Source organism: Electrona antarctica (genome assembly GCF_951216825.1).
Source record: "Electrona antarctica genome assembly, chromosome: 19".
Taxonomy (NCBI): Eukaryota; Metazoa; Chordata; class Actinopteri; order Myctophiformes; family Myctophidae; genus Electrona; species Electrona antarctica.
Window position 1 is genome coordinate 25,066,626 of NC_136800.1, and position 15,024 is coordinate 25,081,649.

General features: G+C 41.0%; 1 protein-coding gene across 1 annotated transcript; it reads left to right on the top strand.

Moving 5' to 3' along the window:
- The first annotated feature begins 274 nt into the window (after positions 1–274).
- On the top strand, positions 275–14,279 carry dnajc1 (DnaJ (Hsp40) homolog, subfamily C, member 1). The gene is made up of 13 exons (XM_079488800.1): positions 275–567; positions 2,489–2,590; positions 3,830–3,876; positions 4,916–5,081; positions 5,780–5,865; positions 6,083–6,176; positions 6,637–6,724; positions 6,956–7,125; positions 7,909–8,028; positions 8,368–8,413; positions 9,693–9,923; positions 10,695–10,927; positions 12,057–14,279. Exons 1-13 carry the CDS (start codon positions 433–435, stop codon positions 12,123–12,125), a joined length of 1,587 nt encoding a protein of 528 aa, XP_079344926.1. The 5' UTR covers positions 275–432; the 3' UTR covers positions 12,126–14,279.
- The last annotated feature ends 745 nt before the right edge of the window (positions 14,280–15,024 follow it).

A 15,024-nucleotide genomic window follows, 5' to 3' on the forward strand; every position in this document is an offset into this window, starting at 1 on the left:
AAATTTGGACTTAGACTGTTTTTCGTCTGTGGTACTCATCGCACAAAACAAAGATGTATTTTGATTGATTGATTGGTTGATCAAAAACTATTATTATTATTATTATTATTATTATTATTATTATTATTATTATTATTATACTATTGTCATACGGATGCATTTGTTCAACATAGCCACACGGTGGCGCTGTGGTACAAAATTTGCTCAACCAGAAAGATGAGAGCTTTATTTTGGAAAAGCAAACCTCTTCTACTTGCGGACGTGACGTGACGTCAACTCGTCAAGTGCCGCTGAGTTGGCTGTGCATCATCCAGTAGTCAGAGAGCTGCATCAGTTCAGTTCAGTCCAGTTCAGTCGTGGTGTTGTTACAATAAATCATCGTTATTATGATCATCAACTAAGTGTTAATCGTCCCATTGATGCTCCATCATCATGTTGCTGGCGTGTGTGTTGGTGCTGGCGGCGTTCCCGTGTCGCGCTGCGTCCTGGGAACAGTACGACATGGAGCTGTTTGATCTGGTGGAGGAGTTCCCACAGAATTTCTACCAGTTCCTCTCCGTTCCCCAGGTTAATATAAATATAATATACTCTATTTATTGTCGGGGTGTCCGGGACCCCTAGGGGGTCCTTGGAATTACTACAGGTGGGGCCGCCAAATATTTGTGTGATAGGAAGTTTTGTTTTACATTAACCACTTGTCTTGAACCCTATAGGCATCCCTGTTCTGAGGAGAAGTTTAGCCAAAGATAGCAGACCTACAAGCTCACAACGCCTCGCATCGCGAAGCGTTGTGATGTTATAGGTCTGCTATTTTTTTTGCAAGGAAGTTTGGTGTAGAGGGGGAAACGAGCAGACAAAGTGAAAGTCTCTGAAAGATCAAGTTTACATTAACGTACGCTGATTCCAGTGCTTTCAAACACGTTTATGAATCTATTTAGGAAATCTATGAAAAAGTTTAATCTGCAACACAATGTGTTAATGTTATGTAGGCCTACATTATGTAGTGGTGGGTGCTTCATCTCTGTCAGCTAAGGGGTCGAAGACCCCTGCTCTATAGCCTCTATACTTTATCATGTATTGCTGTATGACTTTTATAATGAATGAGAGATTCCACAAGCTTCTATATCAGTTCCTATTAAGCTACGTTTTATGACTACATGTATTAATTCGTACACTGTAGACTATAATTAATAACTCAACGTTTCATGTCAACGAGTTAAATATGTAGCAGCTGCTGCCTTCACATCCATCGCAATGAAACTACTAGCTTGTAGCTACTGTATGCTAATGATGAGGAGAATGTGCCACGCACCCTGTGGCCTGTGTGTGTGTGTGTGTGTGTGTGTGTGTGTGTGTGTACAGGTACAGGCCAGTGGTGACACTGGTGAGGGGTCTGCTCTCCTGTAGTGACATATACCATAGTTCAGTGTCCGTGTTGTCATTGCATTGCACATGGTAACATCTGTTTTATACCCATAATACTGTACCGTACAGGCATAAAAAATGGAGCTGAATTAGTGTAAGTGTAGTCATGTAGTAACAGCACAAGTTAAAATGTATTATAGTGCCAAATCACAACAGTTGTCTCAAGAGTCGAGGCACATAAAGTCTGCCTCTGAACAGAGGCAGAGGTGGAACTGCATTGTTCCACCCTGAGCAAGCATTTGTGCGACGGTGGCAACGAAAACCTCTCCTCGCCTCTCCTTCCCCTTTATCTGGAAGAAACTTCAGGCCCAACCAGACTCAAGGCTGTGGATGACGGTCATCTGCCTTGAGTATGTCACAGAGAGAGAGAGAACAACAATACCAGATTTATCATTATATTAGTGCAGTATCAGACATATAAATGGTCATGCTAAAGGACACAGATATCTTCCACCTTGTTTTTGATTGATTGAAATATTTATTATCAGTTTGCAGAATTACAGTACATTTCAAGCACAAACTCAATACAAATGTGTGCACCTCCACCACCTCCGACCTCGAAACCATTATGTTTTGCCCGCACAACAGAGCTAGCCTTCTTTACCAGCTTGTACAGTTTGTCTGCATCACTGTCACCATGTGTGGATCATAGGCGCCGGAGGGGGGTCATTTGGGTCTGACTCTGAATGTCCCTGCACTATTGGGGGATGTTTATTTATTTAATTATTTTCCCAGACCGGCTCTGGTGCATGCCATGGTTTTTGGTGTAGCACCGTTGCGCAATAGACGTTGTGTATTGGCTGCATACATGCAGTAACTGCAGTTGCTCTTGCTCTTAGTTGCAACTTGATCAAGGTGTCAGACGGGCTCATGCACAACAATGTGAGTCATGACATGATGACATCGCCTCCCACCCCAAATAATATCCGAGCACTTTTTACGTCCTGGCGGCGCCACTGGTGTGGATGCAACAACGTGCTTGATACTCTGTGTTATCTGACTGCAATACTGCTGTTTATAACATTTTTATATTGTGTGTGTCTGTGTGTGTGTGCGTGTGTAGGATGCGTCCCCCACAGACATCAAGAAGGCGTACAGGCGGTTGACCCTCACCCTGCATCCTGACAAGAACAAAGATGAGAACGCAGAGATGCAGTTCCGACAGGTAACCATGACTACACCATGACAATGCCATGGTGATACAATTAAAGATGGGTAACGATGACAAGTTACTATGACAACATTAACCCATTTAGACCCAAAGCCAATTCTACAATCAATCTAAATCAGTAGTTCTCACACTTCTGATGTTTCGAACATGTTCAAAAATAGCAGCCGCGGTGCAAGCTTGTACATCTGCTATTTTTGAATGGCCAAGTCGAAAGTTTAAAGTGACACAGATGCTTTCCCGTTTTTAATGGGTTCTGAAAACCCTTTTCTTTTTAAAGGAAAGAAAAAAGAATGACATTATACTGTATTATTGTCTCTGTTGCGTGGAAACCTCATATGTCCACTGTTGCTTTTCAAGATTCAAATTTAATTTCTGACTAATGTTAACAACTGACTTCAGTCTGTCACTGGGGGCTGGGTGAAGTGCTGGGGGCTGGGTGAAGATTGGGCAAAGATAGCCGATCTAATTTGTAGATTGTCTTTTTTCGCCAAAGAGATTTGAACGTATTAACAACATCACACAAATTCACACCCGATGCTGTGTTTTTCATTTGTCATGTAACTTTAACCAATACTGTAACCTAGTACATAGCCCTGGGGGACCCCATCAACTAAGTATACAGGGTTGAAGACTTGAAGTAGTTTTTAATGTATATTAGTGCAGTGTAAATATATGTTCAGTCCAGTCCCAGACTGTTGGCAGCCTGCAGGCTTGGGGACCAGTTGTTCAAGATGCATCACTGTCAATATTAACATCACTTAACCTACTCAGGCATCAATATTCTTGGGGAACATTAGCCAAAAATAGATCTACAAGCTCAGAATGAGCTTGTAGATAGGCTATTTGTGGCTAAGGGATTTGGTGTAGACATAAAAAAACAGTCCAAGTACTAACAGAGCCAACTAAGTCTAGATGGTGCCCTTGCCAACACCTGTTTACAATTAAAATCATTAACCCTGGGGGCTGCACTCTTTGGGTCCAATTTTATATCATTTTCTAAATGTTTTAAACATTTTCCAAAACAAGAGGGTAAATAATAACTTGAATGACTACCATCACTGTATTAAATACAGTGTATTTAGTAACTTTGTTTGCACTAAGCCAGTGATCGGTGTAAGTTATGTTTAATAAGTACACATTTGTTTTTTTAACATTAAGGATGCTGGAACTGTAACGTGCAATCCTTTCAGATGTGGAGTTTAAATCATAATACTCCATATTAATGTGTTATAGTTGGTGTCCGTCTATGAAGTTCTGAAGGATGAAGAACGGAGACAGAGGTGAGTTGTTAAATGGAAAGACTGTTCTGTTTCATGGCTTCTGTTGTGTAGTGTCAGTTCATTCATAGTGTGGCTGGTTACCTTTCTGTGTTTCACAGTCATGTTCAGTTATTGAAGGGGAGATGGGTTATATAACCTTTTATGTCCAGTCGTTGACTGAGGGGAGATGGCTTCTCACTAGGGTTGTCCCGATCCGATCACGATCACGACGTGATCTAAACCGGGGCCGATCGGGTGATTTTCAAAAGATCGGAATCGGGGTAATGGGAAAACTTTGTTTTTAGTCAAAATAAGAATCATTTTGCATTAAGATAAGATTTGTTTGTTAAAAAAGGTAATAATTTAATAATGGAACTCATTATGGACCCATAATATGTTTTGCCATGCAGCTGACAAGGGCTTTTGGTGCATGGGTAGGGCATCACTATTACATCTATATCATGATATTGGACTGGATACAGTCCAATATCCCCCTCCAATATTTTGGAAATTGTACTATTGTGATATGGCATAAGTATTCTATAAAAATATAAATATCGGATCGGGACAAATCGGTATCGGCAGATACTCAAAATCAAATGATCGGAATCGGATCGGGAGCAAAAAAAGGTGATCGGGACAACCCTAGTTCTCACCTATACCTCACTGTCAAAGACAAATCAAATACTACACTGCCCTACAAAGCCAAAGTGCAGTAACTGTGTTTTTGGACACATACTGTAAAGCAGAAGGTTTGTACAATAACATGAGGTTTAGCCTGAAGTACCCAAGCTTTTCTTGGGGCGGATCAAACTAGTGCTGGAAACGGACGCCGGCTCTCAATAAAAATCATGTATTATGACGCCATGATGGCCCGCAAAATACATTTTTGTCAACTGTAGATTTAGTCGAATAAAACCTTATGGTATTTAGTCGCCTAAAACAAACATTTCAGGTGACTCAAATATGAATAAAACCAAATGGAATTTTATTCAAAAGACTATGCCTAAAACTAAATCGTGTGTGTGTGTGTGTGTGTGTGTGTGGTGTGTGTGTGCAGGTATGATGACATCCTGGTGAATGGTCTTCCAGACTGGAGGCAGCCCATGTTTTACTACCGCAGAGTGAGGAAGATGAGCAACGCTGAGCTGGGCTTCCTGCTCTTCCTCATCCTCACTGTGGGACATTACGCTGTCATCTGGTCCATTTACCTGGAGAAACAGCTGGTTAGTGACATCATCTTACTTTTATTTATTTATTTTTTAAGATGATCCTATATTGGCATCATAGTTTATTTTCATTGATTGTCTTATTTCTTATATTTAAAAAAATATATTTTACAAGTATACTTATGTAGTGGGGTTTTTGACTATTTTAAAACATTTTAAAATACTTCAACTAGCAAATCTACATCGACACGTGAGCTTGTATATCAGCTTTGTTATTTGTAATATGTTTAGGGATAGATATACGTACATGTACTGTAGAAGTTTGTAACTTCTATACCTACCGGTATGTGTTGTTGTGCCCTGAGGATCCCCTCGAAAACCGAGTTGCTGCAACTCATGGGGCTTATCCTCTACTGACATTTTTGAGATGTTGAATTCGGAATTGTTGAGATGATTCAAATGGTGTGCTACGAAAAGATTCACACCTCTACTGCAGGGTCCTAGCAGCGAGGAAATCTTTAAAACCACAAAGCAACCACAGTATATGAATTTAGTGTGTGTGTGTGTGTGTGTGTGTGTGTGTGTGTGTGTGTGTGTGTGTGTGTGTGTGTGTGTGTGTGTGTGTGTGTGTGTGTGTGTGTGTGTGTGTGTGTGTGTGTGTGTGTGTGTGTGTGTGTGTGTGTGTGTGTGTGTGTGTGTGTGTGTGTGTGTGTGTGTGTGTGTGTGTGTGTGTGTGTGTGTGTGTGTGTGTTCAGGATGAACTGTTGAGTAAGAAGAAGAAAGAGAAGAAGAAGAAGTTAAACTCCAAACCAACAGACGACTCCAAAAACCAGCAAGACAGGTAAACAGACTGGCGGGCAGGGACTTTAACACTGCACCACCCGAGCTTTAGTTAAAGTCATGTATTAGCGTCACTGTTGGACATCATTAAAATGTGATTTAATTAAATCACAGTTCAGGGATAGATTCAACCATACTCAATGTTGACATTTAATGTAGCCAAATTAATCTGATTTGGATTGGGGAAAAAAACAAGTCTTTTTTTGTGTGTTTGTTAGAGTGTGTGATAAACCTCATTGGCAGGACATCCTGCCACTCAAAGTCAGCATCTGGCTCTACCTGTCAATCAAGTCCCTTCCACAGACCATCCAGGTACTGTAGCCCCGCCTCTCCTCTTCCTGTTACCTCAAAGTGTCACTTCCTCTCAGTGTGTGTGTGTGTGTGTGTGTGTGTGTGTGTGTGTGTGCGTGCGTGCGTGCGTGCGTGCGTGCGTGCGCGCGCGCGCGCGCGCGACTATTTGTCTTTATATTTGGCAGCCTAGGGCATATGCACATACTGGTTGTTAGAGGGTTCCAACAACTTGGGATGCCCAAAAAGGCTGGCAAAGTATTGTGGTGTCTCTGCTATAATTGGCAACCGTCATATATGGCGGAGACGCTGTTACTTATACCCATAGAGTACTGTGTGACATGCCTGTTGTATCATGAAAACACATGCCATGACTTTGCAGATGTAACTTTAATGCACCTATAATATTTGTGTCCTTGTATGCATATCCTTTGTGTGGACATAAATAAATGGTGTGTGTGTGTGTGTGTGTGCGCGCGTGCAGGAAGTGAAGCAGTACTACGAGGAATATAAAGTGATGAAGCAGAGATTGAAAGAAGAGGCTGAACAGGAAGAGGAAATCTTTGTCCCCAGTAATGCACTTTTACAGACCTTACTCCATTGTCATACAGCTGTACAATGGTATATTATAGTAGCATAGCAATGTTGTTAGCTTATAGATCTGTTACAGAATAGTATCTTACATTAGTCTGCAGCTGCGCGATCAGGCTCTGGTGCTGTGATCATGGAGCCCCCTCCGGTCTAATGACAGTGACTGGAGGTGACATCCTTTCCTGTGACATCATTTCCTGTTTATCTCACAGGAGAGAAGCGTCCAAAGGTGAAGAAGACCAAGGTGGAGTTTCCTGTGTACGAGGAGTCAGGAGGTCAGGTGGGCGAGGCCCACCAGAGCTACGATCAGGGCGTGTCCATTGAGGATATCGAGGAGCAGATGAACGATTGGTTGGAAGAGAAGAAGAGCGCCAAGAAAAAGGTCTGCGTCTTTGACTTAGATCATTCTATATTATGTTGATTTATCCGCTAAAATGTGTTCTGTAAGATGTAGCGTTATATTTATTTATTTTTTCAACTAAAATCAACAGTTTAATTATAATACTTTCATGCTTAAATTATGAGTTCTGATGGCCTCAAATCTTTGTGAAGGGTATTCCAAGTAAAGGGGGTGGCACATTTTAGAAGCGTTCTTTTGTTTTGTTTTTACCCAGCTCAGTACAAGCATGAGGAACAGTCAATATAAAAGCATCATGCGAGCGGAGGTTGTAATGTCTGTGGCTTCTGATAAAATATGTACACAGACTACACACATGTAGAAGTTGTAATGGCTTCTGTCAAGATACACACACAGAGGTGGTTAAGTTGGAGGTTGTCTTGTCCATGGCTTCTGTTGAGATACAGTATGTACTACAAAACCATTGGAGCAAACCAAGCATCGCTTTATACAGCTCAGCCAGTGGGGTGTCTGTCTTTTCATACATACAACACAGTGCAATGATGTTTAAGATGTTTACAATCAGTGACAAATCCTAACCACTTGAACCCCAGGATTTATGTTCTAAAATAGTTGATCTACAAGCATACATCAGGGTGTGATGTGTTGTGAGCTTGTACGTTGGCTATTTTTGGCAAAGAGATTTGGTGTAGAACATTTAGGTTTATAAAGACTAAGCTGTATGGTATATACTTGATGAATAAGTAAATTAAATAAAAGTAAATAAACAATAAATGAATGCATGTAACAAGTTTATTTTCCGGTCAGTCCTCAGAGTGGACAGAGGAGGAACTGAGCATGCTCAGTAGATGCATGCAGAAGTTCCCTGGAGGAACTCCTGGGCGATGGGAGAAGATTGCTCATGAACTGGGAAGAGCTGTCTCTGAAGTAAGAAGAGCGTTTCTTTTGTCATTTAATGCCCTACTTTGTCATACAAGATTGCCACGCAAAAGTAGCGCAAAAGGCAAATCTATAAACTCACGATGACAGCTTGGAGATATTTTTGAAACGTTTTGAAAGTCAGTGTAAATCTTCAAAAGGCTATTTCACTTTGAAACACTTCTGGGGTCATTTTAACATGTACTGAGGCTGGTGTGCACCCCAGACAGTTGCATGCACGCACGACACACACACACACACACAAAAAGTAAAGTTTACTTACTTATAACTGGGTGTGATGTGCGTCTACATACAGTATATACTGATGTGATGTTTTGTGTTTTTCAGGTGACGTCCAAGGTGAAGCAGGTTAAGGACTGTGTCAACAGTTCGGGTACGGTGAGACTAAATAATCCAGCATGATTTTACTACTAAGGCTGTTAATTGTGATTTATCACCATTCGTACATATAGTTTGTGTGCGTGTGTGTGCGTCTACATGCTTGATGTCACTACTGATGTCATAAACCATGGTTTTTAGTTAAGGTAAACCACACCAATGCAACTCATTGAGTTGTAATGAGGTGCATTGGTGTGGTCTACCTTAAAAAACGTTTTGTCCCAACCTGACCCTTTGGTGTGGTTTGGACTTAAAGGGGCATTCCACTCATTTTCAACCTTAGAGCTGAAAATAATAAAAAAGTTCCCCCATTCTCTTTAAGAGAGGGGCGTCGCTCCAAATTTGGTGACGTCGGTGTTCTCCGCTGTGTTCTATCGAGGAGCGTGGCGGGGCGGGTGCACGGATTGGTGAACCAAATAGGATCCACCGGCTGTTTTGCCGGCAAATTTGAATTTTTATTGCGAACGCAGTGATTGCGAACGCAGTGAGCATTTACTATGAGACCCAGCAGATCATGTCTGTCTGTGTGTGTGTGTCTGTCACGCTGTAACACCACCCGCCCACCACCAGAGGGCGCAGCTGTATCACACACAAAAACACACACACACACATGCACGCACACACACGCACGCACGCACGCACACACACACACACACACACACACACACACACACACACACACACACACACACACACACACACACACAAAACTTAACTTAAAAAAAACTTAACTTAAAAAAAAAAACTTAAAGGAAAAAACACACGCACGCACGCACACACACACAACTTAACTTAAAAAAAACTTAAAAAGGAAAAACTTTAAAAGGAAAAACTTTAAAAGGAAAAACTTAAAAAAACTTAACTTAAAAAAAAACTTAAAATGAAAAAACACACGCACGCACACACACACAACTTAACTTAAAAAAACTTAACTTAAAAAAAAACTTAAAGGAAAAACTTAAAAAGGAAAAACTTTAAAAAAAACTTAACTTAAAAAAAACTTAACTTAAAAAAAAACTTCACTTAAAAAAAAACTTAAACACAAAAAAAATAACTTAAAAAAAACCTTAAAAAATTACGTAATTTATTCTAATTGTTTTTGCAATTTACGAGCTGCGTTCGCTTCCCGCGTTCGCGCGTCTTACTTGTGGAATATATTACAGTGGCTAAAGTATACCCGGGTTTAGTGATGGTGTGACAAAAGTTAATGTTCTAGGACGGTGTGTCGTCTGTGTATTGTTGTGATGGTTGCCATCTGTCCCGTCCGTCTCCAGGATTGGTCAAGCTGTCGGAGCTGAAGGGGAAGTCGGTGGTGTCACCGAGGCCGACGGGGCCTGGCTGTGTGCCAGACAGCATGATGACGCACAGAGAACCAGAACCTCCTGCTGCTGCTGTTGCGCCTCCTGCTGGCGAGGAGGACCAGCCAGAAGAGCAGCAGGAGGAGGAGGAGGAGGAGGTGGAGGAGGAGCAACAGGTCATCAGGAGGAGAGGAGTGAAGGCGAAAGGTAGGCCTGTCACAATTATTACATGATTGTCTAATCACACTTATTTTTTGCATAATCGTCAATCGTTTCCATGTTGAAAAATGTCCATACATTTTCAAAATATTTTATGACTCGTGACGTGTTTAGTAGTTTCCACTATTTTGTAAATATTTTGGAAAGTTTTATTTATTATGTGTCAAGTGTCAGTGATTTCTTTGCAGTTATTTGCCATATCTGCCCTGTGCAATTTGTGATTAGGAAGCCTAAAAGAAATACAAATTGTAACGTTCCAATGTTCAATGCATAAAACACTATTCAATCGCTCACCTCGATTATTTGTGTGACATTAATCGTCAACTTAAATTTGTAATCGTGACAGCCCTAGGGACAACTTCTGATTATGGGGTTGGGATCTGGAATTCAGAGAAACCAGATCCAACATTGAGGAACCGGAATCGGTTCCTTCACTCTCACTGTCAGAGCTGCTATGTGGACTTCACATCTGCTATACCATTACAAAGTGTCTCTTTTTAATATCAAGGACCACCATAACTCTTTAGAGTACAAATGGAACCAAGTGTACCTGTAAGGGGGTCCATTCAAAAAAATCCAAACTAAATATGATTGGGGGTGGGGCAGATGCAAAAAGCACCGTTTTATAAAACATACCAAATACAATACCGAATCATAACATATAAGTAAGTACTGTGTGTGTTTGTTTGTCTATTCATTCATTCACATTATTTGAATATCCAGCATTTTAAATGATCTATTGCCCTGCCACTTTCAAAGGTCGCAGAAGACAGGGAGACTTTGACCCCACTGCCCTGGAGGAAGAGGAGGATGAGGATGGGGTGAAAAAGGAGGTGGTGAAGAAAGAGGCGGTGAAGAAGGAGGCGGTGGAGGAGGAGGGGATGTGGACTCAGAGCCAGCAGAGGTTGTTGGAGTTGGCTCTACAGCAGAACCCCAGAGGAACCGCCCAACGCTGGGACCGCATCGCCAAGCTGGTGCCTGGCAAGACCAAGGTCTGAAAACGAACACACCCCGTGTCCATCCATGCATATCATGTATGCTCATCACACACACCCCCATGTCCATATATATCATCACACACTTGGGCTGCACATAGGGCTGTCACGATTACACATTTAAGTTAACCATTTATTGTCACACAAATAATTGCGATTAATGATTTTTTTTTTGTTGCATTGAACGTTACAATTTCTCTTTGCCTTAGGCTTCATAATCACAAATTGCACAGGGCAGATATGACAAATAACTTTAATATACAAGAAATCACTAATACTTTTTAATATATTTTTCTTTCCAAAAGAAATCCAAAATAGCCTACAAAATGTACAAAATATAATTTCAGCATTGACATCACAACGTACGCAATGTACGCAAGTGTCCCAGCATATACAGTATAGCCAATCTACATGCTCACAACGCGACGCTGCGACGCGTTGTGAGCTTGTAGATCGGCTATTTATACTACTTGTACAAACAATGTCACTCACCACTCTCTCGACAGTTCACCAATGTTACGTAGTGGTTGTATATATCCATTTCCATGGTAACACGCCGTCCACGTTTTCGCGACGTATTTTCATACAGCATATCCAGCGGTCATCGGCGGCAGGGTAAAGAACTTAATCACTCCCAGTCCCACGCCGAACGTATATTCCTCCCTTCTGTTTTACTTAGTTTTAAGTTTCTCTCAGACTCACTAGCTGCCTGTTAGCAACTTTAGCGTAGCTGCCTGTAGGAGACCACTGTGTTGTTGTTGTTGTGCAACAGGACCCAACTTCATAGGCGGCTAATTTGTGCCAGATCATGGAAAATGATTAAATTAAAATACTACTACTAACGCACGCACGCCGAGATTGTGTGCGTTTTAAAAGCTATAATAAGCATATTTATATACTTTATTATGCCATTACTTTATTTCCCGCATTATTTCACCCGCGGTTTATCCTATATTAATTTATAATAAATTGAATTGACCCTAATCCACCCTAAACTGCGGTTCACCCGCGGCAACCGCGGCTAAATCCGCCACCCGCTGGTCTCTAATAGACGTGACTGTATTGCGTTCCAACAGTGGTGAGGGTTTTTCTAAACTGCTTTCTGTGTGTGTTTTCCTTACTACAGGAGGACTGTATGATCAGATACAAGCTGCTAGCTGAACTGGTGCTGAAGAGAAAACAAGCCAAGAGCTGATTACACCTTCAACAACACATAAACGTTCATATGGAAAAAATACAGGAACTTTCACATGGCAAAAATACAGGATCCTTCATATGTAAGCCAGAAGCTCCTGTGAACCTCCATATCGTTGCTGTCGTACAGAAACCTCTTATCTCCATATTCTTTACTGTTTCTTCGTAAATTAACGCCCTACTTGATCATTCTACAGCGTCACTCAAAAGTATCTGTAAGCTTGCATGAAGCGAAACAACCTTGTATGTCCAGATCACGTTTCCAATGGATCCAATGTAGTTATAATTTAGTCACAAACTAGTTCATATTATTTAACATTAGTTAAATATCCATAACCCCCCCCCACACACACACACACACACACACTTTTTCACAAAATCTTTCAAAACCATGCTTATGAGATCATGAGCATGTATTTTCGCTACTTTTACGGAATAACGGAATGAAATACAGAGATGCATGGTTTCGGCCCCCGACAGTGACGACAGTGGAAGCCAGAAGGTGTTCTGAACCTCCCTAGATGTTTGAGGGGACAGAGACGCCATGCAGAGGTTTCCCTTCATCTCTTCGTGGTTTGTTGAACATTTCAGAAGGTTGTTCGATGGCGTCGTGCGTCACGAGGAATGACAAGCCATCATGAACTCTGACCCCAACAGCTTTCACATATCTTTGTGCCTTACCCCCCACACACACAGCATGCAGTCCCGTCCAATCACGTCTCGACGGACGGACGACGCAAGGCTCAAATCAGTCCGATGAAGTTGAAATTAATTGAGACGTTAAACGAGATTGGCTTCTTTCAGTTTTAGCACATTTTTAATTCAAAAAGTGTTTGCTTCTTAATTTGTAAATACTGTTACCCAATATGGACGTGAATTTTTTTTTTTTTCAGCTAATATTATATAGAGCAGCGATTACCAACCTTTTACTGGATCAGGGCCCACTTAGAAATGTCTGCGTGCTTTCTCAGAGCATGTTTATTTTAATGATGAATCAATCGATTGCGTTCCAGCTTGGATCAATGGAACTAAGGAAGTATACTTTAAGTTCCTATTTATATTTGTTATATTATCAATACAATCGTTGTGTTTTACCAATAGGATACATGCATACAGAATAACTAACTACATCCGGGCCCCTTCCCTACTTCCTTCACAGGTGTTACCGATGATACTAATGAAGGCTCTGTTCCATTCTGGTCAAACAGTCAGTGTGCTGCTATAAACACTGCTACACCAGTGGGTCTCAAAGTAAGTGTCCTTGACTGGGTTCCAAATGGGTGTGCAACTCTGAGAGTGTACAAATAGAACCAAATATTGGTTCCATTTGTACACTCTCAGAGTTATGGGGGTCCTTGAAAAAAAAAGAAAATTAGAAACACTACACTGAATGGAACAGAGCCTAAGCCTTAATTAGTACCATCGGTAACAACTGTGAAGGAAGTCGGAAGAGTTATTTCCCAAATGGTTGCTGTGCATATATTGCCTCGCATAGCCAGCCTTCAGCTGCCTTTGCAATGTATACTATTGCCCCATTCAGATTAAGTCTGGCCCCTCTCAATTGTGGGAGGACTTCATGGCCGAAATGGTGAAGGCCAACCAGATTCGTCTGGGACCAGGCAGGGCCCAGTATTCAAATATGGGGCGGGACATTGCAAAAAATACATTCGAACACTGAGAGGGACAAGACTAATATCCATGCAGTGATAATAGTATCGCTACGCGAGGCTAGTGCATATACCTGATTAATTTGACCACCAGTGGGCCCCCGCCCCACAGGTTGGGAATCGCTGACATACAGTAGAGTATCGGGCTCATCTTTTACTGGTCATAGTCTCAAGCTTCTACAGAATAACGGAATTCTGCAAGGAGCAAATATTCAGTATATTACGTGTTAAAAAAGCCTCTGATGTGCAACGAGTTGAACTTTTTATTTTTTATTGAACTTGTTTGTTACACATTCTGTTGTGTTTGGAGTGTTTGATGTCAGTTTGGGTCAATATGTGGGCTTTCTCAAATCCCACAATGTGCTTTTTCTGACCGTTAGAACTCTGTTTTATGAGTTGAATCCACTGTGTTTTCAACATCTGGTTGACAATCTGTCGGTCACTCATTTAATAATAAAATGAAAACAACAAATAAAGTATTTAATTTATCTCCCTGTTCTTGTGTATTTTTGTTATTGCAACTATTGAAAGTCCAAAATATGTAATGTAAAATGTAATTACAATTGTAGATTCTCTAGTACACATGATGGAAGTATCAATAATATATTGGTTGTAGTGTAGGTATCCTCAAATAGTGGACTCGGACACTGTCCGAACCACAACAACCTCTGGACATTCCTAATGTATTATTTGTATTATCTGCTAGATGCAATCATGACTTAACACAGTGGTTCTCAACCTTTTCAGGGCGTGACCCCCCCAAAATAATCACATTTAAACTGGGGACCCCCCCACCCTTATAAGCATTTGGAATTGTAGGACTTGAGGCATGATATTTAGTTTGACTCGGTTTCTCAGATAAATATTGTGAAAATAACAGATCTACAAGCTCACAACGGCTCGCAGCACCGTTTTCTTATATTATCTGACAGGGCAATGTTTGACCACTTTTTACATTTTGTTGATTTATTTGGACGCAACAATGGTATTTTTCTTTGTTTTAGGTATTAAAAAGGTCTTAAATTCCTTAAATTGTCCACTTCACTGTCATCTGGGGGTTTAGAGCTAAATGTAAAACACGTCCAGACTGTATCCAAGGGTTGTTTATAATGAGAGAGAGCCGGCATTTACTAAGGACAATTTATGTTTAAACAAAAAAGGAAAGCATAAGTCAAGTTGTGGAATAAATGTGTTAATGAATTAAAATAATGTAGAGAGGTAGATTGGGGTAAA

Coding starts and splice junctions, on each gene's coding strand:
- dnajc1 (XM_079488800.1), top strand. CDS start 433: ATGTTGCTGGCGTGTGTGTTGGTGCTGGCGGCGTTCCCGTGTCGCGCT. Junction 2,591..3,829: donor CAGAGATGCAGTTCCGACAG/GTAACCATGACT, acceptor AATGTGTTATAG/TTGGTGTCCGTCTATGAAGT. Junction 8,029..8,367: donor TGGGAAGAGCTGTCTCTGAA/GTAAGAAGAGCG, acceptor TGTGTTTTTCAG/GTGACGTCCAAGGTGAAGCA.